General features: G+C 34.4%; 1 protein-coding gene across 1 annotated transcript in view; it reads right to left on the reverse strand.

Moving 5' to 3' along the window:
* CACNA2D1 (calcium voltage-gated channel auxiliary subunit alpha2delta 1) overlaps positions 1–27257 on the reverse strand; it is a 486952-nt gene that overhangs the window by 118216 nt on the left and 341479 nt on the right. The window contains exon 7 of the mRNA XM_029233044.1: positions 1028–1159. Within this exon, the coding sequence (XP_029088877.1) occupies positions 1028–1159 (132 nt within the window). The remainder of the gene's footprint in view (positions 1–1027; positions 1160–27257) is intronic.

Genomic DNA, 27257 nt, shown 5'->3' on the forward strand with positions numbered 1-27257 from the left:
GATTTTTTCCACATTGAAATACAGAGTAGGCCTTTCGTATTCCATCGGATTTCTGCAGAAAAATAACTGTCAATGATCTTACCATCTGGCACTTGTTGCAAGAAGTTATATATCGTTACCTAATTTGAGTGCTATTTAGTCTGATAATGCCCACATACTTTTATTCACTGCTATTGCCATACAAAGATAGACATTACCTAATTTCTATTTCACCCCCTTTTCACTCTTGTGACCTTTATTGTTAATAACTATTTTTTAAATGTTTAGAAAACTCAAGTCTAAAAAAAAAATTCTCATATATATTGTAGCTGTTTAAAGCCAAATTACCTAGCATGTATCCCATAACTCAGGTCACGCTTTGAGAAAGTAAATGCATTTTTGCTTGTCATCTTGTTCTGAAAGGTGGAGAAGTTAAAAATACCAACAGACATTTCATTTAAAGTGTTTTCAATAGGTTCTTGGGATCTACTAGTGATTAATATTTCATTTTCATTATAAACTTACTTCTCCTTATCCTTTTTTTATAAGAATAAAGGACATTACGAAAGGGTTTATTCATGTTAATTTGTAAAATATATTCATTTCATTTAACAAATTCACATTCACTGATTAAAGAAAAGCATCAGTACCTCTCACATAAAAGCAAAGACTTGAAATCTGGAAAGAAAAATTTTAATTAGTTTCTAAAACTTCTATTCAGTTCTCTAATGTGACTCATAGTCCATGCTATGCAGCTGGACCCTTAGAATTGTTTTAGGATTCATGATAACCTCCTGTTCCCGGTCCACAGATACCTGTCCACGGTCTCACTGCAGCCCACCTGATTCCATGGGCCAGCTGCTTCTCAGGTGTTTTGGTTTAAAATAATTTTGGTAGATACAGAGCCAAGGAAGCAGGAATACTCTTTCCCTTTAGTAGTAGTGTGATAACCATCTTTTACCAAGTAAGAGAATAACAGAGTGTTCAAGAAGAACGAAGTCCGGTACTTACAGTTTTATTTGGTACCTCCTGATCACTAAGCACTTACCCGGATAATATCGTGCCAGGCCTGTGGCACTGCCAAACACCTGCCACAACAATGAAGGATCTTCCTCCCGATTTTTCTTGAAAACTTCATCTAAGGCGCTCGTCCAGTTGAGTTCATTTAACACAATTGTTGCTACCCCCCAAAAATAAGAAAAATCAATTAATTCAAATTTGGAATTAATAATTGAACCTGTCTTCTTTTACTTGCAAAATACTGTTACACATTTTCATTGCTTTACCTATAAAAGCGCTCTAATCTGGTGGCAATCAAAAGTTTAGACATGGAATCATTTCTTCAAACACATGTTTATATGATGGTGCGGGACCTGTTCTGTGCTTTGTAGATGTTTAGAAGCACCTCTGCCCTCTACCCGCTAGAGGTCAGTAACATCCCCCCAGGTGTGACGAGCAAAACTGTCTCTAGACATCGTCACAGAACCCCTGGGGGGCCAAATTACTTTCTGTTGAGAACCACTGTGATGCATAAAACAGGCAGTATCAGAACTCTGCTGCTGGGAGGTATCTCTTGCACTGAGGCAGTTCTGAAGATGCTTACAAGGCACCTCATGACACAGTGTGACCACGACTGCCCTCAGTATTTTGGGGGGGGGGGGTGGGGGGAGAAGGAAGGATTTATTACTTGCAGCAAGTAAGGAGAATACCAGGGATTTTCCCCAGAGCACTGTCTCCCCAAACAGCAAAACTGGGGAATTTTTAAGCTAAGGGTACATGCATCTTCACGAAGGGGCTTGGGTGGTATATGCATATTCATGAAGGGGCTTGAGCAGAGGAGAATTCAGCATAGCTCAGTATTGAGGATTCTCTGTGATACACTAACATAGTTTGGTCTGTTACCTGAATTAAAAAAAAAAAAAAAACCCCAAACAAACAGATGTTTGTTACTGAGCATACTTTATTAACTGTGCTTACGTAACAACCAAAAATGCGTACATGTTGATAAAGAAAAACTCATTCAGAGGCTTGACAATATCAATGTTAGAACTAAGAAGTGGCTGATACCTTATCACTACCTTTATGAACAATAATTTTCTTTTTTCTGGTTAGTTCAACTAATAACTAGAGCACGGTGCTAATGAGGGACAGGTCATTGATTTTGATACCTACTTACAGCGACTGACTGATCTGGGATAGGTATCACAACCATATGCCAGTCATTATAATGAAAGAGAAACAATGATAATGTGGGATATAACATGGGCTAAAATAATATATAATTTATAATTATGGGCCTCCATGATCATAGCATCCTATGTCTAACGTATTAAAATTCTAATTGGCTTAAGATATTATTTTCCCTTTATGCAAAAAAGATGACATAAGATAATCTCATCTTTTTTAGAGGGGTCTTTATATGTAAAATATGCACCATGCCCACAAGCACATTAGCAGATTGGGACACTCTGCATTTGAGGATCTATGACTAAGCCTAAATAGTGGACGTGAGCTTGGGATAAGGACTGGAGATACTGCTTAACTCTTTCCATTCTTTTCTGTGACCACAGTAAGTAAAAGAAACAAATGTGATCACGGTTAGATCACACACAAGATTTTTTAAAGGGAAAAGGAAAAAGAGCTTCTATCAAGAAAGAGGCATAGCATATGTATTTATATTTTAAAGTTTATCATTTACCAAAAAATGAAAAGCAAGTATACTGTGAAATTGTTCTGGGACCAACATCTTCATGCATTTCTCATTACTGAAAACTAATGAGATTTCCATCTTTATGGATGTGATTACCTTCAAAAAGATCAGTTGTGTGTGTGAATATTCATGAGCTGGGTCAGATCCACAGTGCATCTGAGATACTAGTGAATTCATATTCCAAAGCATGATCCAATGAACACTGAGTGGCCAGTTATGTGAAAATTTATATTCACATAGATAACCTGAACTGATACTCACTATTCATGAATATTTATGGTACTATACAAAACATCACAGAAAAAGAGGGGCATTCTACCTTTTTTTAAACATTCATGAATTTTAGAGTAATATTCTACTCAGCAAAATAATCATGTTTATTTATGTTCCAGGTAGTTAGAATAGATTGGGGATTAATGAAGTCTATCTCTTCAATTTCCTTGGCTTTTTAATTCACATTAAGCAACAACTGATATCTAATTATTTTTAATAAAGTTTTATTTGTTTACAGGGCTGCTAATTTTTTTCTCGTTTTATTTGATAACAATTACTAAGTATTAGGCTCTGATATAGTGATTGTGAATTGTACTTTTATGTACTCAGGGGAAAAAGTCAAGCTCTGGAATGTTCTTACCATCATGGTGATACGTTTTAAAATTGTAGTTTATATATTTGAAAATTCTTTTTCAGATAAGACATTGCAGAATGTTTTTCTCAAAATTTGTTCATATGCAAATGAGCAAGGTGCATAAATATTTTCAGAATAGACACTTGAATGATTTACTCAGAATGAAAGAAATGGTATTGTATATGTATCATATGAGCAAGGTTTATAAACCTGATGACAGTGCGAAGCAAGGAGTGAGGGTACAGATACTTCCATTTGTCATTGTGTATTTATAGAGACGCTTGAGTGCAATCATTATTCTAATAGCCGCAATTTTTATTGGAATGTCCAGAACAAGAAATCAAAATTCAAAGGATCTGCCACGCAAGTACAAAATTAGTGCCATCTCTTTAGAGGAGAGTTTGGCTGTAGTTGTCTATCAAAATTCTCTGTCTTTAGTCCAACAATTCTACTTCAAGGGATTTATACTATGTATAAAAACATAGTAAAACACCAAAACGGGAAGGTAAAATAAATTGCTGCAGTAGGAAATTCTTTTTCTTAAATTATATTGAAAGCAGCTAAAAATGTAAAAGAAAACATGTAAAACATCAAAGCAAATAAACAAGTATGAATACCATTTTAGATCGTTCTTGGTGATTTGGCTATACTTTTTGGATCCACATTATGAACTACATTTGGCTAATAAATATATATTACGTATCCTATAATAAGCAGATTTTTATCTTCTTAACCTTCTAAAAATTAAATACCTAATCCAGGATTACTAAGGTGCCCAACATTTCCCCATTTCTACTTTATTAGCATAACTCAGGAAAAACAATAATGATATAACTGGGTCATTTGCAGATCGTGGCATAATAAAACTAATGCAGAATACTGCCCATGCTAAAACTTTTAAAATGCAATTATTTTTCTGTAAGGCACAGTCTTTATATAAATGTCTAGAGCAAGAAATAAAAATTCAAAGGATTTTATTTAATTGCAGAAACACTGGTATAAACTAGTAGCCGAATAATATTTCTTAAAATAATTCCAGAATAAGTGATCTTTTTAAAAGGACTTGAAATAGTTCTTGGCCACAAATAAAACTTTACCTCTTATTTGGACAGATATACTCAAGAATATGGGTAATAGTTCTGACTGGTTTTCCATAAATCGTTAGGCAGTATTTAAAATTACATCGTGTTTAAGTTTCTCAATTATATACTGGATACGTATTGCATTATTTAATATACTGTATACTATACTCATCCATGTCCTCCTTCTCTATCTCCTAAAATAGTAATGTTCTACATTCACACATTCAAACTTCTAATGTCTTGCTTGAATGGAGTACATGAGTGTACACAGAAATTCATGAGTGGCTTCTACTTTTTTCGCTGTGTAAGACAAACTGGTCAATCGTGATCTAGCCTTGAACCTACTGCCAATTACTAATGAACTTAGCTAAGTGTCTTATGGCTTCTTTCAGAGTAAAATTAGTCCTCATCTTCTGTCAACTTTTAAGAAATGAAGATTTTTATCTTTGTTTGAAAATTAGAGTTTGTGAAAATAAGTCTTTCATAGATATCCAAGGCTAAGCTAATTAAAAGCAGTGAATGCTGGGAAAGCAAACCTTGACTTTGGGGCCTCTATTCTGAATGGTATAACAGCATTTCACTGATAATTGATTCAGAACACCAAGCATACGTCTCTATTCTTCTACTTAGTTTTCAGAAACAGGGCCTTGATGTTCAGCAGTTCTCTGTTTTGGAGGATTCTTTTGTTCAATCTGGCTTCTCAAGGGAAGAAAGAAAAATCTAATTTGTAACAGCACAAAAGAAGCACCTTACATTTGCTGCTAATTCTTCTAAAATACGTGACATATCTGTATCTCATTTATGACATGAATACAGAATTGCTGACAAGTTAGGAATCCAATTTTCTCCTATAAATTTCAGCCATGAAGGGTTGCACTATTGCTCCCTTTTGAGTTTGAGTACATTTTGTTGACTTATTCAGGGTTCTGGGCCTCACCATGCACTGAAGGCACTATATAACTATTTGAAAAACCTTAAGGTTATTTATAACGTCAGCTACGGCTTTGAAATGAAGTGGAAATACGCTAGAAAAAAGAAGAGAAACATATTTTTTATGATTCACTTAAAATATAAAATAACTTTGACAAATCTGCATCAAATAATACATTTTACACAACATAAAGTAGCTTTGACAGGTCTTTGATAAGCTCTGTAAATCTTAAAGCTATGTAAAGGGACTGGATACTAAAAATTATTTTGAATAGTAAATATGATACAATTAAATAATTAAAACAAGAGAATTGTCCAAAATGTTTACTACGCTATTTCCATTTAATAATACCATTCCATCATCATAGCCTTTCATTAAGATAAAACTAGCTAAACTATTGCCACTAATAACAAATGAAGTCAGGAATTTTTTAAGAACTTACTGTGTGCCAGCAGGTGTGTTAACCATTTTGTATGCATTATCTCACTTAACTAAATATGACACTTTGAGTGAGATACTCATATTATCTTTTTTTAGATGACAAAAACAAAACCTATTTTTAGATGATAAAAATAAAAGGGCATGTAATTTGTCAAAAATCATACAGTAAGAGCTGTAGAGAGAGCACCCAAATAAGTCAGATTCCAAGATTCTTACTGTTTTATGAGCTATTTATTATTTCTAAGCTTTCATTATATGTGTAGCTCTGATTTAGAATTTTAAATCTGAAAAAAGTAAAAATCACCTATGCCTTTGTAACAGTGTTTCTCAACTGAGAGAGAGATTCCTTCCCAGGGGAAATTCAGCAACGTCTAGAGGCACTTTTGATTATCAAGACTGGTGGGAGCCTACTGGCCTGTGGCAGGCAGAGGCCCGAGATGCTCTAAATATCCTACAGTGAACAGGACAATCTCCACAACAAAGAATCACCCAGTTCAAAATGTCAATAGTGCCCAGGTTTACAAACTTTGCTCAAGTACAACTATAAACACAAGACAATTAATCTGCTTTGTAAAAAGCAATATTCCCAACGAATACTGTCAACAAAAAGCCACAACACAACTTCAAACTGAAAGTTGATACATTTTAAAAATATTACTGTTTCATATTAAATTATGTCAATATTTCAGGCTACATTTTGACACCCTTTGGGTGGAGCAAATTTTCATTTTAGTCCCCAAAATTCTAACACGTTATTCTCATACCTGAGCAAGTAAGTAGGATTTCAAAGCTACTTTTTAGTGCCATTAAATGTCATCCCTCCCCACCTCCTGGCTTTTGGACATTCATAGAATATTAGAGTTTTGCTTTTTCTTTAAAGATTCAACACTGTGCGATTCTAAACTAAATTTTATCTTTAGAGCAAATGTTCATTTTATCCCATAGTATATAAGGTAGTCATTAAAGGAGTTGCATTTAGCCGGTGAGCTGAGCCAGATGCCACTAACTTTATTCATCAACCTTAATCTCGAAAAAGGAAAACGTTAATAAGAACAAACCCACTGATCCAATTAAGTGCACAGACAAAAAGAAGCCACTTCAAGGACTAGACAGTGTGCATAAATATTAAAATGAACGAATCTTTTCAGCGGATTTGGCTAAAGGAATCTCACCTAATCCCAGTGTAAATGAAAGATTAATAAAGTACAGGGAGATGGGAAGACCAAATCTAATCTCTCTAATCATGACTTTGGCACCAGCATCCACCTCCCATTGAGGACGGGAGAACAGAATGCTCCAGGGCACATGTGGGCCCTGATGAGGAGATAAGCCTTATTCCTACCATTAATTAGGTACAAATATTAAAAGGCCGTTGTCCTTGTCAATTCTCTGAGGCCCGTATTACTGAGATATTTGGTCTCACTCCCTATGTGTTTAGTTTCCCAGCACATAAAAGGAGCTCAGGAGAAACCACTTTATTACTACAGAAAATAAGAATAATGCAAGGGGAATAGGAGACACTAGGACCCAATGTCATATTTATTAATTGAAGGATGCCTTACATAGAAAAACCGTTTCTTTTTACATCTTGGCATATTATTTAGTGAGTTATTTTCTTCTACTTGAACAATAACACATTTCTCTTATATACAGCAATTAGAGTATAACACTGTATAATTTGTAAATATAAGGCTGAACTTTACAGTGATTACCTGAGGAAGACAATACAATTTTTTTCCACTGATACGGCTTCACAATGTCATTTTCATCGTAAGTGTGACTATTTGTAATTAAGTTGTTAAAAGAAAAATTGTTAAAAATCTGTTTCTATATATTAGAGCAATACTTCAGTAAACACAGAGCCTACTAAATTCTGAACAAATGAAAAATAGCCAAAAGTGCTCTAAACATTTTTTAAATTTAAACTTTAAAAAGGGAAATAAAATGCATGAGTTTAAAAAAGAAATCAGAAACTATGAGAACATAGAAATGAAGTTGGAAGCCATATAAGAATAAATATGTAATTAAGCCCAAATATAAAGGACTCCAAACTGAGGTTTGTTTGTTTTTTAAAATGCCTAATTATCATGCTGGTGATTCTTTTTCCTTTAAATAATTGGCATTTAAGAATTCAGTATATGCATATATGTAGTATAAGCAAAGACTATTCTTACTTATTGCCCTCCCACTGAAAGGCTGTGTGTCTTTGTGCCAGAAGTATCCATTTCACCTTGGGAAAGCATTTTATTTTCTCTAAACCTCATTTTCCTCACCTGCACAATGGGGATAATAATAGCGTCTGCCTCACAGATCTGTGCTGAGGATTACAGGTACTTAGAACATCTTCTGTCATTTAGTAACTGCACAATAAATGCTACCTGCCCTCATCATTACCATTATTTTCTTATTTACCTCTTAATACTCAGCATTTACTATATATATATATATATATTTTTTTTTTTTTTTTTTTTTTTTTTTTTTTGCGGTACGTGGGCCTCTCACTGTTGTGGCCTCTCCCTTTGCGGAGCACAGGCTCCGACGCACAGGCTCAGCAGCCACAGCTCACGGGCCTAGCCGCTCCGCGGCATGTGGGATCTTCCCAGACCGGGGCACAAACCCGTGTCCCCTGCATTGGCAGGCGGACTCTCAACCACTGCGCCACCAGGGAAGCCTTAAAATATACTTTTTTAAACATCTTAATGGAGCCGTTCTGATTGCACTGCTAAAATGCTAGGATGAGTGATGTAAATCTAGCAGCCTCTCTTTCCTCAAGGGACCTTTCCTCTTACCTCAGTCCTAAGTTAATGTCCAACAACACTACTTAATTTTCTTATTATATATCGCATGAATAAAATAGCATGTTAACCTTTCCAAACCATTTATTGATACACTGTTTCAAGAGAAGGCAAAAATGAAAAAACAAATTTCTCTGATAGCATTTAATGTACTATATAATTTCAGTAGAGATAATTTTTACTATAGAATATTCTCAGCACTCCTGAAATCAAACCATGCTGGTGATTGTGGCCCTGAAAACAGCATAGACACACTAAAATTCTGGCAGAAGATGTTAAATTATATAAGACCTAATACACATACCAGACACAACACAGGCACATGTACGCACACACACAGAATGGTGTACACACAGTTCTGTTAAAGCAGAGAGGAAACTCTGGCCGAGAATTACAGACCAAATTAGATACGGGAAATCTCTTGCCTTTGCTCTGAGACTGCCTAACTGCATAGGGAATTTAGTGTCTACATACAAATCTGGACTGCTGAATTCATAAAGAAGGATCAAAAAGTATTGGAGCTGAATAATGAGATACGGCTGCAGGATAACAAGGCTCCTGGGGGCAAGGGTGATACTGGCAGTGAGGCACACACTGCTTAGTACTTAAGGGTTTGTGTCAACTAGTTTTAGAACAAAGAGTTGCCTGGTGATTTTAAGATGGAAAGATCAGATGCACTGAAACACAGTACATAGCAGATAGCTATAATCAAGAAGAACAATCGCTTGGTTTAAACACCATGCACTGCTCCAGAGTGAAACTAAACACAAAATAAATCTAAGAAATTGAACTACAGGTTGTTACAGAGTCATGTTCCATAAAGGTATGGATGAAATCTAACACCATATCTAAGACAACATGAGGTTAGTATCCTTACATCTCTACTTACACATGAATAAAGAATTGTCATATGCCTATAAGCATACATGCATGCAGAGCACTCATAACTTATTATTTTTACAGATATATACCTACATATAAAAAGAAAAAACAAATACATCAACTATTTCAGTTTTCAGGGTGCTTACAACATAGTGACCATGATTTGTTCAGGTTTTAATGTATTTATTACAGTTATTGACATGTTAAATTTATATTTAACAGTCCTAGCTACTGCCCAGTTCAACAAATACCTTAATAAAGACATAATTCTTTTTCTATTCTAATTAATCATATATTTTTAATTTTCATTCATAGCTTAATATCCCATAAAAGTTTAAATGCATCACTCAAATTGTTTGAAGAAGCTCAAGTTATTCTGACATAGGTTTAAAATATTATAAAGGATTCAATACCTGGTCAAAACAAATACTCTGCATACAAGCTTTTAAAAATGGCTTAAAGGTTTTTGATCTGATGAAATATCATAAGAGATGGTAAGTGACCAGGTCATGTTGGCTCTAGCTCTGTGTCTATCTTCTCTCACTCCAAGGCCAAACTCACTTAGGTCTCTCACAACAACCTTTAAATAGTCTCCCTCCAATTTCAGCTCACTTTCAGCCATTCTTCCCACTACTGCCACAGAATTCTACTTGGCAAATGCCCTCCCTAATGAAAAGTCTTCAGTTAGTCTCCATAAAAGTTGGTCTTATGATTGCTTCTACCCCATCTTCCAACCTCCTCTCCCACTGCTCTCCTTATCAACAGAATGGCTGTAGGATCTAGTGTGATATTTCAAGGACAGAATCTCACACAGTTTTCCTGCCACACCAAAATATCCAAACAGAAACATATGGCATAAAAGGAATACTGTGACATTAAAAGTGGTTTGGGTCTTTTTACTGTAATAGATGGAATTTTAGACAGGGGAAGATCTATTTCCAGCACTGTATTCTATCATTCAAAGCACATTAGTAACCCTTGACTAGGCTCTTGGAGTTAAACTCATATAAATTGTGATTAAAAAAATTGTGATCATTCTTCTCAAATTGCTCTAAATCTAATAGAGAAAGAGAGAGAAATCAAAGAATCTTACATCCAATTTTGCTTGTGTATCATAGGCCCTATTAACAACATTACTGCTTATCAGAAGCTAAGTAAATGTTCTGAGGGTCAGGGGAAGGAGTGGTGGTCAAAAAAGACTTCCTGGAGGAGGTGGTACAGACAGGTTTTTTTTTTTTTGCGGTACGCGGGCCTCTCACTGTTGTGGCCTCTCCCATTGCGGAGCACAGGCTCCGGACGCGCAGGCTCAGCGGCCGTGGCTCACGGGCCCAGCCGCTCCACGGCATGTGGGATCCTCCCGGACCGGGGCACGAACCCGTGTCCCCTGCATCGGCAGGCGGACTCTCAACCACTGCGCCACCAGGGAAGCCCCAGACAGTTTTAAAGAAGAGTGGAGAAGTGATAGGAGAGCTGGATGACTAATTCAGTGAATGCCCTGTGCAGAACAAAGAGGCAAAGAAAAAAAAAAAGGCACAAGGCATTTCAGGAGCTCGATGTTCTTCAAAATGGTTGAATGAAAGAGGAATATGGAATAAGGCAGCCAAGATAAGATTAGAGACACACTATTATGATGACCCAGCAGTACTAAACACAAAATAATTTTATTCTGAGAATTACAGAAAGCCATATAAGCTAAAGTATGAAATAATCATATTTGCTCTTGAGTCTTCACTCAGAAGCCAGCATGGAAAAATACTGAAAGTAGATTGGAAACAAGCCAGATGTGAATGGGGAAGACAAGACAGAAAACAAGTACGGTCAGGCTGGTGAGGAATGACAATGGTCTGAACTAAAAAAGCAGTGCTGGACGTGGGGAGTGGAAAGAGATTAAAAAGATGTTGGGGAGAAATAATCTACAGACCACAGTGACAGATGGTGGGAAGGGGAAAAGAGGAGCCCTCGTTTTCTGGCTTGGGCCTGGATGATACTATTAACAAAGATATGAACATTGGAGGAGGGACATATTTGAAGATATCAGTGTCATAATGAGTGGTGCCTGTGCCATTTAATCCATTGAAAGGGGTTATCCAAAAGGTAATTAGAGAAATGAATCTGCAGCTTAGCCATGAATCCATATGGACGAATCGGATTTGGAAGTCATTGTTTCAGTGACAGTCGAAACTAACTGTTTGAAGGATGTTCACGGTATTGACATTAATAAGCTCCACAGATCCTTAAGTACTGTAGTGGCTTTACTTCTCTGAGAAACACTGCCAAAAGGAAATAATGTGGACCTAACTCTCATAAACAAGAACACCTTTTCCTATGAGAAGTAATCAGCATAGCATGCTTTAATATGTACCTACTGTTTTCATTTAACAAAAACAGCAAAATGTGCCTTTCGAATATAATTTTCACAACTGCATTAAAATAAATGCACTGAATACAAATTCAGTTTATCTATGCCTGACTCACAGTCCATCAAGAAGAGATAATATGAAAAGATATTGGAACCAATAAAAACCCATTATCTTCTAATGCATTGTTTTGAATTTTGCCTTTTGAAAAGAGTTACTGACTTAAATCAAGTACCCAGGGATACAATGCCTGAAACTCTTGCATGTAGAGCACTTTAACTAATGCTTGCTGTGTACTTGGAGAATAAGCAATTTCTCTTCTGCTCGGTTAGAATGATGAGGTAATCTATTGTGCCTTTACACTTACACAGAGCCCCACAAGACTGAAGCTCAACAATTACATGGTCTTGTAAGACCATAAAGTTCTACCACAGGAGTCGTATATGTATCAAAAAAAAACCACTTCAAATTGCCCACCATGCACTTCTTTCCATCATTGTGTGGCTCTCTTCTGCAATTCACTTGCACCTTTGACTTTCGGAAATGATTTAAACCTGCATCAGTAGCTCTAAAAGCACGAATGCCAACCACCCTCATTCATCAGAAGTACAAGATTGACAAGATTTAATTACTTAGAAACATCTTAGGTATTTATTCCTAAAAACGAAACTTCAATTGGCCTTTCAATAAAATTTAATATCAGAAGGTAACATATAGATAAAGACTTTAAGTCTTCTATTTCATAAAACATCAATGTTAAGAGGTAATAAACTCAATTTAATTTTAAACACAGTTACCATTCTCTAATATAAACATGGATGGTTTATTGAAATGAATTTTACCATTCCTTGCAACAAGTGTTTTCTTTGACATTAATCTTTTTCACGATTTTGAAACAAGCCTTTACTTTCTTGTCACTTTGCGTTCCGCATCAAACGCATAGAAGCCAGGATCTTTTACATTATTTGTGTTTCTCTGGCCTTCCAAATAAATTTGAAGTAAAGCCTTTTCTTTTTTTTTCTTAGTGAAATTCTTTTATATTTATTCTACTAAAGTATCAATCTCCCCATTTCTTGCCCTTTCATCTCCTATTCCTAAATGTGACATCTGCAACATTTTTTGTTTAAAACCAAAAGCCTGTGCATTTTATTGCTTAACTATTTTTGTACTTTTTTTCCCCATTTTTAAAATTGCCTACCCTTAAACAAGGTAGCAATACCTTCTTAGACAAGAATGTAGGGATGTGTTTGTATGTGTGTGTGTGAATCACTATGGGCACCAGATCATATTATTCAATTCTCTACTTAAAATGATACATGTTATGGGAATATATGTATATGTATAGCTGATTCACTTTGTTATAAAGCAGAAACTAACACACCATTGTAAAGCAATTATACTCCAATAAAGATGTTTAAAAAAATGATACATGTTTATGCTACACTTAACCAATAACATCCAATTAATTCTTTTAAAAGCATTTAGTTATAATAGCTCTTCTAGACACTGCAAAAACTTCACATAACTATTTTTTAGTGAGGACAAATAACTTTTGATGCTTTTGGGAAGTGCAAATATAATGAGATTAAGACTGACTTTTATGTTTCTTTGTAATATTCTGAGATTTCCCCTAGGTGCACATTTATTCCCTTGCTTCCAAAGGTATGCCTAGTGATCTTTTCTACTATTGGAACCTATCTTACTAATCATTTCCTAGAAAATTTTCTTTTTAAAAAACCATTAAAAAAATCTCATCTTATTGTCTAGAATTTAGCATCTTTTATTAAAATTAATAAATCTTTCATGGGTATTTATCAGTTTTTTGGAGCATAAAGATGTGCTCATTAAAATGAAAACTTCTCTGAAACCCATGAACATTGTTTATGCCCATTTCTAAACAACTCTCTTTTTTTCCTTGGGTCAGAATAAGTTGAAATTTATGCTATCAACATCAAAATACAGACTATGGAAGTATATTTTTATCTGAAATTTGATGCAATAAACAGCTTACTGGAAAGAGTTCTATATTTGATTGATAGACATATATGAAATGTATGTATTTGTACATTTATGCAAAGTAAAATGGGGATTAAGTGGGGATTTGAAATGGTATTCTAAATATTTGAATTTACAGAATACTTCACACAAAGGTGTTTTTTCTCAAATTACTGTTTTTATTTTGGATCAAGACTCATGCCCTTAACCTTTTTACACTTTTTCTTGGAAATGCTTTATTGTCATTTTCTAAGAAGAGCTCATGATTTTAATTTTTGACATGTAGACAACTTGTAATTATGATTTTTGATATGTATAAATCATAGTCAAGACCATGGGTTTGTGGATAAGTTTTTGAAGTAAAGCAGAATTAAACTATTTGGCACTATTTTACATTGAAATATAGACCTCACTACTTATACCAAACACACAAATGTAGATGCAGACACAATAAATGTGTAAATGTAATATTCCTTTATAAACTCCGAACATGGGGGATTCTTAAGTATATAACATTACATAAATAAAGTTGTAGTAACTATATGCTAACATAATTTTTGAAAATCAAAAAGGAGAAAACAACTATGCACGTGTACCACTGTATGTTACCAAAAGAATTTGAAGTTGGAAATTAAGAATGTCTTGGTCAGAACAGAATTCTTAACTTTCACTGTTAAGATCTCCCATGCCCTTACTACTAGAGAAGGTCTGAACTAAGTATGGCCAAAATCTAAGGGAGGAAGATCAGATGATGGGCCACACACAACTTCTAAATTATTTACCCAGAAATTCAACAAATGAGCACCAGTAAAATGCCTAATGAGAGACTGAACTCCTAAGACAAATGAAAATCTATAAGTTCCAAAATAAAACTTCTAAATAAGGTACCTTATTGTTAAACTGAAAATCAGCAAGGTGTATAATATTCCTACTTGACTGCAAGCCTGTAGTTTTTTCAATTTTCATTAGAATTTTATGGTTCATCATTAGAATTAATGGAAAATATTTAAATTACGGTGAGTATAGCAATGCCATAATTATAGTAATGGTATTATAATATTACTGTCCCCTGTAATGTAAAAATGTTGTATTTTATTGACCATATACAGTATATACATATATGTATATACTTTATAGCCTACTAACCCAGGTTAAATTCAAATCTCCTCATTTGAGTATGTACTCTAGCCTAGTCAATTTTATTTTCTCATAAAATTATAAGCAGTACAGTTGTATCAGTGGGAGGGTAGTTAACATTAAATATTGTGGATAATGGTTTACTTTTGAGTTTTATAAAACAAACTGATAAATTGGAGACAATATCATTTCAACATGTAAGATTTATGCATTTTTATAATACTCTGCTGACTTGGAAATGAGCAAAAATGTAGATTTTAAAGTGTCAGAGTCTAAAATCAATCTAACACCCAACCTCCTTGGCGAGTAAGCAGTGAGTTTTTGTTTTCCCTAAACTGTCATATTTTTAAAATCTGGATTAAAGAGAAAGAGAAAAAGAATGAAAGATTGAGAATAAGCGAATGGAAGTGATATTTATTTTGTAGCTCTAGATAAATCTGTTTGATAAAGGCTTTATGACTTGCCAAATATTAAGTCTTTACTTTCATTTTGGAGACAAAACTTTTAGATTGATATTTTCAGTTTTAAATATTTTGGGGAAAAATCCTGAGAAACAGAGAAAGCCATATTAGTCATTTTATAAATAGAACGATGATGTAAAGATAAGTAGATGAATAGCTGTATTTTAGGAAGAATTGTTAGGTAGAACTATTAGAATATTATTTGTTCTGTGAGTAAGGGTGTGTGTGTGTGTGTGTGTGTGTGTATTTATATGCATATTATATATATGCACATGCATATGATTTCAGTGGGTTAAACATCAAAGTAGTTTGTTTGCCTGTATCTTTCTTTCACTCATCCTACAAACCCACAGCTTATCAATGATGGAATCTAAGTGTGGAAGAGGGGGTAGTGTCTGTAGTATTTGCTCATTCAACCCAGGGATGTAGACTGATGGAGGTTCCTTCTATGTGGTTCTGCCCATCTGATCTTGGGGCAGGAAGAGAGTTCCAGAGAGTCTAATTCTGGCAATTTTAAATCTACCAGCTTGACAGTCACAAATATCACTTCCACCATAACCCATTGGATAGCACTAGCCATGTCACCCTACCCTGTTGCAGGTGGGAAAAGATGTGTAATTCTCCTACGTGTCTAAAAGAGAGATTCAGATACAGTTGAGCAATGCAGTCTGTACTAATCCTTGTCATATAGCACACCACACTGAGGAAGGTGTATTGGTAGAATGATGGTTTTTAATTTCATTAAAAAAGAAAAACATTAAACTAGACAGCAATGGCTTCTCTTTTAATAATAATATATGTAGAATAACACAAGAGGAACAACCTAATAAAAGACAGACAGTCAGGAATGCTTTGGAATGATCTGTAGGACAAGGTTCCACGGAGAAGACTGTTTGAATGAAGCAGAAGGCTGGTTTTGATCAAGAGCAGAGAAAAGGTTGGTCACATATTGAAATTCTTGAAAGGTAGAACGAATATTATGATTATGCTACTATGTGACATAGAGCCCTAATAACTAGTCTTTGTATCTAAGTCTCAATGTTTACTATAATTTATACTACATATAGTCTGCTACAATACTATAATAGACTAAAATACACGAGTTCCAATTACTCAACAGCCTTGTCTTTATTTTTATATACTGATTTTCTTATATTTGCTGTATAAATTAATGCTAGTTACACAATTAGATCGTCATAATTTAGGCCTTTGTATACATATTTTCAGACATTTTGGAATACATAAAAATAGAGATCACTTCTAACCTCAGCCATCCTTTTTGAGTGAGATAGGAACAATATACTTAATGCCTTATGAGTAAAACGTACTTAATCCCAGATATGTATAGTAAATTCTACTCATTCATAAGAACTGGCTTTATGGTACCAAAAGAATGTTTTGCGTCTATTATTGTATGTGTAGTAAACTTAACTGAACTTGAAACCTTATGAACTCTAAAATATATTAATTTATTACACAAAAGGAGACTGTAAATTAGTAACTTGATCTTTAAAGTAAATATGCTTTCATATTCAAATTTTCAGATGCACAATCCATTCATTAAAATATTAAAATGTATCTCAAAACTAGCAACAAAAATTCATGTTCCCAAGCTACTTACTATGATACCATAATGACCCTGACCAAAGAGCTATGAAAAGAAACTAATCAATATCAAATATTTCTAACTTACTTAATTTGGATTAAAATAAATTTAATTCTATAATTCATTAATATTTATTGAAACAATTATTTTTCTTAACTCAGTGAATGAAAAGATGTATATATGTACGCAATTCCATATTAAGAACTTCAGCAGATGAAATATTTTCATTAGACTTAGAGAAAAATAATTTATACAAAAATAATACATTTTCTTAGGAAAATAAAACCTGCTGATATACTAAATAGATTTTAGTTTAACATTAATCTAGGAGTAGTCTATTTTACATGTTTTTAAAATTTTCCTAATAGTCCTTTGAGGCAAGTATGATATGTATTAGATTAGTCTTACAAATGGCAACTTTGTCATATTTTGCTAAAGGTCTGTTTATCTAAATATTCACTGACAGGGCTTCCCTAGTGGCGCAGTGGTTAAGAATCCGCCTGCCAATGCAGGGAACACAGGTTCGAGCCCTGGTCCGGGAAGATCTCACATGCTGCAGAGCGACTAAGACCATGTGTCACAACTACTGAGCCTGTGCTCTAGAGACCACGAGCCACAACTACTGAGCCTGCGCACCACAACTACTGAAGCCCATGTGCCTACAGCCCGTGCTCTGTAACAAGAGAAGCCACTGCAATGAGAAGCCTGCGTTCTGCGACGAAGAATAGCCCCCGCTCGCCACAACTAGAGAAAGCCCGCGTGCAGCAATGAAGACCCAACTCAGCCAAAACTATTAAAAAAAAACAAAAATTCACTTATGTATCACCAACTTTCCTTTTATAATTTTAAATTTTAATTCTTATCCCTCAATTTTTAATTTTTGGTACCATTCTCAAAGGCTATCCGATGTACTCCATATACTGTATAACTTCTTCCTTGACTTTTTCTACTTTGGAAAGTCTTTCAATAATGTACAAAAACAAAACACAGGATCCTTTTGAAAATAACAAATATTAGACAATAAATTGAATAAATTTGGACACCTGTGACAAGATTTTAACAACAGGACTTGGGTTAAAAAAAACAAGATGTGATGGAAGTGAAATACAAATAAACAAATATGATCACTGACTTTACTGAAACCAAAATAAATAAAAAGCATTCTGCATCAAAATGATTATACATGTAACACTTGTATGATCTTTTAAATTATAGACGGTTACCATTCAGTTACATCAATTACAGTTGCGGGAAGCTCCTTTCCCTGAAACATTTTTAGAAATCCTTATCTTGAATTATATTTTAAATCGATGACAAATATTTTGGTCCTTTCATGAGTTATTTTATTTTTCAAATAGCTGTAACTCCTTTAGAATTAAGTGTGATGAAAAAGCCTAGCTGTTTTATTATTTATTTGTTCTATTTAAAAATACGGTAATTATTTAATTTTTTTCCTAGAACTGGAACACTGGTATTGAATGTAATAGGAATTGGAAGTGGTAATAGGAAGGTAATAGGAGTTGGTAATAGGACTACAAAAAGGAGTTGTAATGTCAAAATACCAAAAATAACTAAAATGTATATGCAAAATTTTTGAATAAAACTTGTTCACATTTAGAAGAAAAAACATTTTTATATTAAAAAGACATTTTTTTAAAAATTTGAGACTATAGAAACTTCAAATAATAACTGACAAATAAAATACAGGGGATAATTGATTTTTTTCCATTAATTCTACTAGAAATGGGAAAACGTCAGGTATATTTATTGAAAAATGACTGAAACCAGTTTTTCTTGTTATTTATTTATGGGTTTTTTTTGTTGTTGTTGTTTGTTTTTGTTTTCCAGCTTTGGGGTAGAGCTGATAACTGAAGAGGGTCAAGGAATTAAATTATTCTGGAATGAGGATGTTTTTCTATGGGTCAAAGAAGCCCTGTGATTTACTAAAGATGAAGATTAAATAGAGAAACCATTTTCAGTATGAAAGAGACCATCCCCATACAATCATTTCTTTCAAAAATAAAGTCTTCCACTACTTGTGTAATTCTCCTGAGGACTTAAGCTCTGTACGTAATAATTATTGCTGATGTATTTTTTATATGATGGGTAGTGACTACCAAGAAAGTACAAGAACAACAACTGGTCTTCACAGACGTGGAAGGATACTAATGGGCCATTTCCTCAGACATGCTCCAGTCTGGATTAATGTAAGGTACTAAAGGGCCCCACGTTCATGGGCACCTACCATGAACTTCCTCATAGCTTCCAGTTGCTATCATTTGCAAGACACAAGTTAAAACAAAACGATTTTTATGTAAGACTGAAACAATTAGCAAGGCCTGCAGTATTTTTTAAGTATCATGTATTATTCATTAGGTTAAAACTGTATATGACTTGATTTGCTCTAATGACAAAAATATTGACTAAATTCCATCTCAATACAAGCATAACTCATAGCCCCATTCTTTAGAACTCCGATCTTTGTACCTGAGACAAAATAGTTTTGAAATCTCTAGCCCATTTAAAATCGTTCTCTTTTAATAACTGGATTTTAGAAATATCTTTTAAATGCCTCTTTATCTCTAGGGAGAAATCTGAGTAAGATCTTATCCACGAAGCAAAATGCCAGATGATTAAAACATTCTCATCTCAAATTCCAGTCTCAAATTCCAGACCTCTATTTTCTCTCCAATTGTCAATCCCTTTTTAATTTTCTGCAAACAGTACTGTCGGTCTGTTTTGGAAGCTATTCTAATTTAATATTTCATTATCTCTCTTCTTCAGCCTTTGAATGGCCTGTCACTTGTTATAGCCATCATAAAAAGCTAGCCAAGTACACTTCTGATCTCCAGCTATCAATTTATAGAGGCATTGAATTGTGCACACATTCTTTTTGATGTCTTCCCTCTATGTTCCCTTTTTAATTTCTTTTTAAAAACAAAGAAATGATGAATTTTTATTTGTATTCCCCCTCTAAACATTTTTTTAAGTATAGCAATAACTGGACCTTTAACAAACCCCTGAATATTCTTGTTCAGTAACAAACTTAAAAAATTGACAGAATATTTTTTCCACAACTTCTAATAAAATATGAAAAATGAATAGAAATTAAAGAAGTTTAATAAACATGTTATACAATATCTGAGGGCCCCCCTCCTTAGAAAGAACACTGAGAAATATATTTCATCTCTGAGAAGTTATGGAAAGATCCGTGATTTTCCTTAGTGAGTTATATATACACTAGACAGAGGGCTGGGACCTAGGTGACCTACATATGGGCATTAATCTTAGGTAAGAAACACCAATGCAATATCAAGAGTAACCATATATGTTGACAGATATTCTTAAAAAACTTTTCTAAGTCCTCTGGACTCACCGAATATTCTTCATGAGGCTCCTAAGAAGAGAAGACTTTCCAGTGGCTCCTTCTTATATATTTGCCCAAATATGCAACAGTATGGGATAAACTTTGCAATGAAATATAGTACAAGACATACTATAAAACATTAAGAATGATGCAACATTTTATGCCCAAATTTTGTCGGATTTGGTAGCATCTGCTAAGGCTGGCATGCAGCATGAAGGATGCACTATTCTCCTATAGTACCTTAGGTAGTTCTGAGGAGACAAATCCAAAATGTCACCCAAGGCCAAGGAAACAAGTGGCAAAAAGTCTTCACATAGTATAGAGATGTGTGTCTGCTGGGTCAAAGGAACTATAGAAGAGGATAGCCCAGTAAGAAATTTCTAAATAACTCATAAAATCTCTCCCCAAGAGAAAAAGTTAGTTTAAATTATTTACAAGATAATTACATCTACCTAGCCCTGCTAAAGTCACCCAGCCAGATGCCAACCATTCTCTGCCCTCCCTTGCCCTTAGCACTTCTACCTGGTGGGGGCAAAATACACACAGCTAGGAAGTACCCCATCCCTTTTGCCTCTTTTCCACTGTAGGCCTCCATTAGCCCTAATCTAGGGTGACGGGGGGGACAGGGGTTAATACCAACTCAAATTTGGAATTGAGACTTTTTTTTAATAGACTGTTTTTATGTCTAAAAGGGACCAAGGCCATTTTATCATCTGTCATCAAGAAAGTCATCTTTATCCAGTCATTCATTGAAAAAATCTGAGTCTAACAAAATAAAGTTAGATCCTTAAAACAAACCGCATGTCACACTTGGACAAGGTGATTCACAGAGACAACAAAATGAGTTGTAAATTTTATCAGAAGTATTGTGCCCACTTGTCAATAATGTAAAAATTTCTGGATAAAGTTATTATGTGAATTAAATGAAATACACGTTTGTAGTATGTTAATATTACATAGAGAAATATGAAAAATTATCAGTAAAACAACTTAAATTATATTTATCCCTAGCATAATTTCTCTGAGCTTTTAAAGATTAACTAATGTATCTATGAATCTCCAAAAACAGCTATAAAATACATTTCCCAAGTTTATTTGGCCAGCAAACCATTACCCCACTTAAGAATCATGACATAATTTTATTGCCTATACCAGAATTGAGAAAACATGGCATGTTCGAATGAACAGTTGTCAATAACATGGTAGGTGATACAGAAGACAGATACAACCACCATGATAAATGTCTATATATAAGAGCTGAGTCGATCTTGCAGTAGAAGCTATCTCAAGAGCTAATTTACAACTTTATTTTCAATGAGATCTAGAGGTTTTTATAATCTTAAATATAACTGTGGTCTAAAATATCTCTCACATTTCAAATAAGGGACTGGGATGCTTCACAGATTCAACCAGGGAAGAGTATTTGAAAGTATAATCACTTTGTAATGTACACAGGACAATGTTATCTGCACAGACTAGTAACAAAAAACTTGTCAGTGTGACTCTGGCACCACCTTGGACACAGGACACCATGATCAAATGACTGGACAATCAGTCAGGTTGTTACAATATTCTTCTGTCCTCTTAAAAAATAACAAACAAAACCATGCTTCAGTAACTATAAATTTCAGGCTCTATATCTGCAGAGCTTATGGACCCACGAATTTAGGGAACTATAACTTAGGGAATGCTCCAAGAAAACAATCAATCTAATTATTATTGCTATATACGCCTAAAATTGCAAATTAAATATCTCTCCAATTCAACTCTATTTATCTATTGAGTTGGTGAGCATTAACTGATTTCCACAGCACAATCACTGTAAAGGGAAGTACAGAAATTAAGATTCTAAATTAAAATGCAAAAAAGGGTCTTGCAAATCCAAATTTAAACAGCCAAATATTTCTAAACCATACATTTCAGTATAAAGCATGAAATATCCAACTTAACTTTTTCATAGCTCATTTTATATTTATTCTTTTAAACCTGAGTTTAAGCCTATAGCAAGTTTTCTCTGGAAACAAATTTGTTTCTTAGCCAGCTCAGGTTGCCATAACAAAATACCACAGACTAGGTATTTTCTCATAGTTCTAGAGGCCGAGAAATCCAAGATCAAGGTGAACAACAATTTGGTTCCTGGTGAGAGCACTCTTTCCGGTTTGCAGACAGCTGCCTTCCTGCTGTCTCTTCATGTGGCCTTTCCTCTGTGTGTATGTGTACCTCTTCTTATAAAACCACCAATCCTACCAGATCAGGGCCCTAACCTAATGACCTCATTTAACCTTAATTGCCTCCTAAAGGCCCTATCCAAATATAATCAAGTCACACTGAGGGTTAAGGCTCCAACATGAGAATCCAGGTGGGACACAATTCAGTCCATAGCAATTTACAAAACCCATAAAACTGTTGCTATTAATTGGTCTGTTATTCTATCATTCTGAATGAATTAAAGGACTAGTACCTGTAAGATCAGAAGAATACTGTATCTTTGGCATTTGGGTTTACTTGTGGTCAACATTTTCCTATCAGAAAATAAATACTATATTGCGATCTATGACATGAATGTATTAGAGAAACACCATCAGACAAGAGCAACGAAAGGAGGTGCAAACTTTCCCTCAGAAGTGGAACTGCTTCTCTTTGTCTCATACTTATTAAACATGATCAAATTACCCTATCCTAAAAATTTATAATTTGTACTTCAGGACTGTCCTCGATGTCTTTTCATGGTGTTCGTACTATTTCATTGCTCTGCTCCTAATGAGGAGTGATGCTAATTAGTTAAGCTAATCCTTTAAACACACACACACACACACACACACACGATGATCATTTTGTTACAGAATTCATTTTATTTCTTAAAAGTGTCCTTTTATTTTAGCACTTATCAGATTTCTGATTCCATGATTTAGAATCTTAAAAGAAGAAAGAAAAGCTACTTTGTTAATATCATAACCATGATAACATTTTAAAGTCATTCACTTTTTAGTTATTAAACACACAACTCTATAGCATGGAATGATGCACCATCCAGAATTGCAAAAACTTTTTTTGGTAGATTATCTGGTTAAAAAAAATTAACACAAAACTTCAGAATGCACTAATGCTATAAACATTTTATATTATTGCATCTTAAGCCACATTCATATTTGTAATAAATAACAGCAAAGACAACAACTACTCTGAAAAAAATAACAAGTTAGAAGTAGTGGGATTTCTCAGCATCCTTAATCATCAGAGCAGTTTTTATTGTTGGTAGCAGTATTTTGATAAGATTTTAATTTAAAAAATGAGTGTAAAATTATTTTCTTCCATTTCTTTAATACTAAATCTATATGAGATGATGGATGTTCACTAAATCTATTGTGGCAATCATTTCATGATGTATGTAAAAGTCAAATTATTATATTCTACACCTTAAAATTATACAGTGCTGTATGTCAATTATATCTCAATAAAACTGGGAAAAAATAGGTGAATGCTTAATTTGCATCAATTAATATAGAATAAAAAAGCATTATTAGACATCTAAACTACTCAGCTATCAAGTCAGTTATTTTGTTATCAGGCATTATTCTTTCATTGATGCTTCACTTGGCAAATGTTTTTTTTTATTTTTTCTTTGGTACGCGGGCCTCTCACTGTTGTGGCCTCTCCCGTTGCGGAGTACAGGCTCCGGACGCGCAGGCTCAGCGGCCGTGGCTCACGGGCCCAGCCGCTCCGCGGCATGTGGGATTTTCCCCGACCGGGGCACGAACCCGTGTCCCCTGCATCGGCAGGCAGACTCTCAACCACTGCGCCACCAGGGAAGCCCCAAATGTTTTGTTTTTAATTTTTCAACATTATTCGTAAAGTGAAATTGGCCTATGGTTTTCTTTTTTTCCTTTTTGTTATATCTTTCTTAAAAAAGAAGTAATATGAGTTAACTTTTCACATTTTTATGTGTTCTTGTAAAGTTTTTAGAACTTGAAAGTGTTTATTTGAAAATTTTATAGAAATGCCTCAGCATGAGGTACTTTCCTTGGCCAGAAATATAAATATGTTTCCAATTTATTCTATGATTACTGACCTAACATTAAGTTGATTTGATTATTTATATTTTATAATAAACCATCCACTCTTCTTACACATTATAATACTTTATTGTAAAACTGTACAAAATGCCCTTTTATGATTTTAATCTTCATTTTATCTGGAGTTATACTTCTTACTTTTAATATTTTTCTCTCATTTTCAACAGCCATGACAATTTTTTAAAGCTTGTGATTTTATTGCTAAAGTATACTTTAACACATTTGCTATTTTGAAATTTTAAATTTGCTTATTTATTAAACTTCAATTAAACATAATCATTAAATTCAGGCTATTGAGGTAAACGTGAAAACTCTACAATATACGTTGTGAAAGATCTGGCATGCAGGAAAATCAGGGTAATTTCTAAAGGAGTTTGCTATCATCCCTTAGACAAACTGATGCTACTTTTCATACTGCCCTAGTATTTTATTTCACACAGCATTGGAACCCAGTGAAGAAAAAAGAAACGTATGATATTAAAGCTGCAAAAAAATTAGCAGTAAACTATTCCAACATATTATCAATAATCTACACAATCGATAAAACATTATAATATTGGTGCTGACAAAGGTGGAGTTAGAAAGGCACTAATTCATTGAAGGTATGATCTAAATTGGTACTAACCTACAAGATCAAGGAAATTTATCAATAGCTTCGAGCTTTTAATACCAGTTTTTGTATTTTATATCTTAAAGTGATAATGAGAAATGCAGAGATTTATTTATTTACCATGATAAAATGGTAACAATGTAAATTAGTTTGGAACATATAATATTAAAATATTATTCTCAAAAAGTGTTATTAAATATATGATAAAGCTTCCTGGTAAGTTAAAAGGTCAGGTATAAACTTTGTAGTGTTTCAGTATTTGTATATTTGTTTAGTTTGGTATATACTTGCTATTAATATATTGAATGAACATACACACATGTATAGTATCAAGATTTTTTTCCTTCACACTAGTTTGTATTTCATAAAATCATCATGTGTTTCCTTTATAGTGAGAAAAAAGTATTTTAATGTTGCATTTATGTGAAAAGCAATTTTAAAAATTGTAAGATGTTTAGCAGGAAAACATGTTATTTCAACCAAGATTCTGGTAAGTGGAACAACCCAATTAATATTTTTACTTCAAAGAAATAGAGCATGGCATTAACTCAAGATTATTTGTTTTGTATAAAAAACAACAGCCAAAACACTACAATGTACATACTGAGATGTAAATCCCAAACCAGAAGTCTATCACAGGAAATATGCCAGGCACGCCCAAAAAGGGAGGTCAACAATTTGCACCAATGTGTAAGGACTTATGTAAACAGGAAAAATGAAGAAATTTCTCTGCATATTTTCCCTCTGTTTTCCTCTACGTTTACTACCCCCTGTTCCTTGTATCACTGAATGATCAGAAGGAAACTAACTTGCATGCAATTCCTTTAACTTGAAAAGAAAATTTAAAAGTTGTAAAGAAAGACAGAGACCCTTTTGATATTCTACTGAACTGTAGTTTGAATTGATTCACTACTTTTTAAAGATCTCAGTAATTTTATCTTAGCTCATTAGCTGTCAATTAAAAGTGCTTTTATAAAGTTTGAGGATTAAATTTTATGTCACAGTACTTTCAGATAATTAAGTCAACTGAACAGAATGTCTTCATCATATAAAATTAAAGGAAGAATCTAGACCTCAAAAATATACTAGATTTACACATTTTAATAGGAATACTTCCCTGGGCTACAACCTTGATCCAAGGCCCCATTCCTCCGTTCTTGCCTTTTTGTCTGTTCTCAACAAAGTATCCAGTATCTAATTTTTAATGAAAGTAAGGCCGATTACGTAATTCCCCTTCAAAAAAACAAAGTCCCGTTCCATCTGTTATGGACTTAATGTTTGAGTTTTCACAAAATTCCTATTTTGAACCCCTAACCCCCAATGTGACTGTATTAGGAAATGGGGACTTTGGAAGGTAATTAGGCACAGATGAGGTCATGAGGGTAGCACCTCAGTACTGGAATTAGTGTCCTGCCTTCATAATCGGATTGCTATCCATATAAAAAGAGGGGAAAATACCAGATTTCACTCTCTCCGCATGTGTACAAAGAAGAGGTCACGTGAGCACATAGCAAGATGGCAGCCATCTGCAAAACAGGAAGAGAGACCTCAGCAGGAGTCAAATCTTCCCAAAACATTAATCTTGGACTTCCCAGGGTCCAGAACTGTAAAATTAAATATCTGTTGTTTAAGCCACCCTGTCTATGGTATTTGGTTACAGCAGCCCAAATTGACTTAGACAATCTCAAAATAAAAATCAACTGTAATTATCCACAAGGCTGTACAGAAGGAGGTCTCTGCTGCTACCCTCAGCTGTTCCCTCAGCTCTGCCCACACGGTCTTCCTGTTCTTTATGCACCCACTATACTCCAGGCTCAGGACCTTGGTACTTTCGGTTACCTCTGCCTGCAACCTTCTTGCTCAAAGACTTCATGACTCTCAGGCTCACCAACTACAGACTTTTGCCACAATGCTGCCTTATCCACAAAGCCTTCCTTATCCACACATTTTGAATATCAACTCCCCAACTCCTAACCCAGGAACTACCTACAACCATTGCCTATTTTATTTTATTTATTTATTTATTTTTGCGGTGCTCGGGCCTCTCACTGTTGTGGCCTCTCCTGTTGCGGAGCACAGGCTCCGGACGCACAGGCTCAGCGGCCATGGCTCACGGGCCCAGCTGCTCCGTGGCATGTGGAATCTTCCCGGACTGGGGCACGAACCCATGTCCCCTGCATCAGCAGGCGGACCCTCAACCACT

Source organism: Monodon monoceros, unplaced genomic scaffold, assembly GCF_005190385.1.
Source record: "Monodon monoceros isolate NGI ecotype Baffin Bay Population unplaced genomic scaffold, NGI_Narwhal_1 Super_Scaffold_2, whole genome shotgun sequence".
NCBI lineage: Eukaryota > Metazoa > Chordata > Mammalia > Artiodactyla > Monodontidae > Monodon > Monodon monoceros.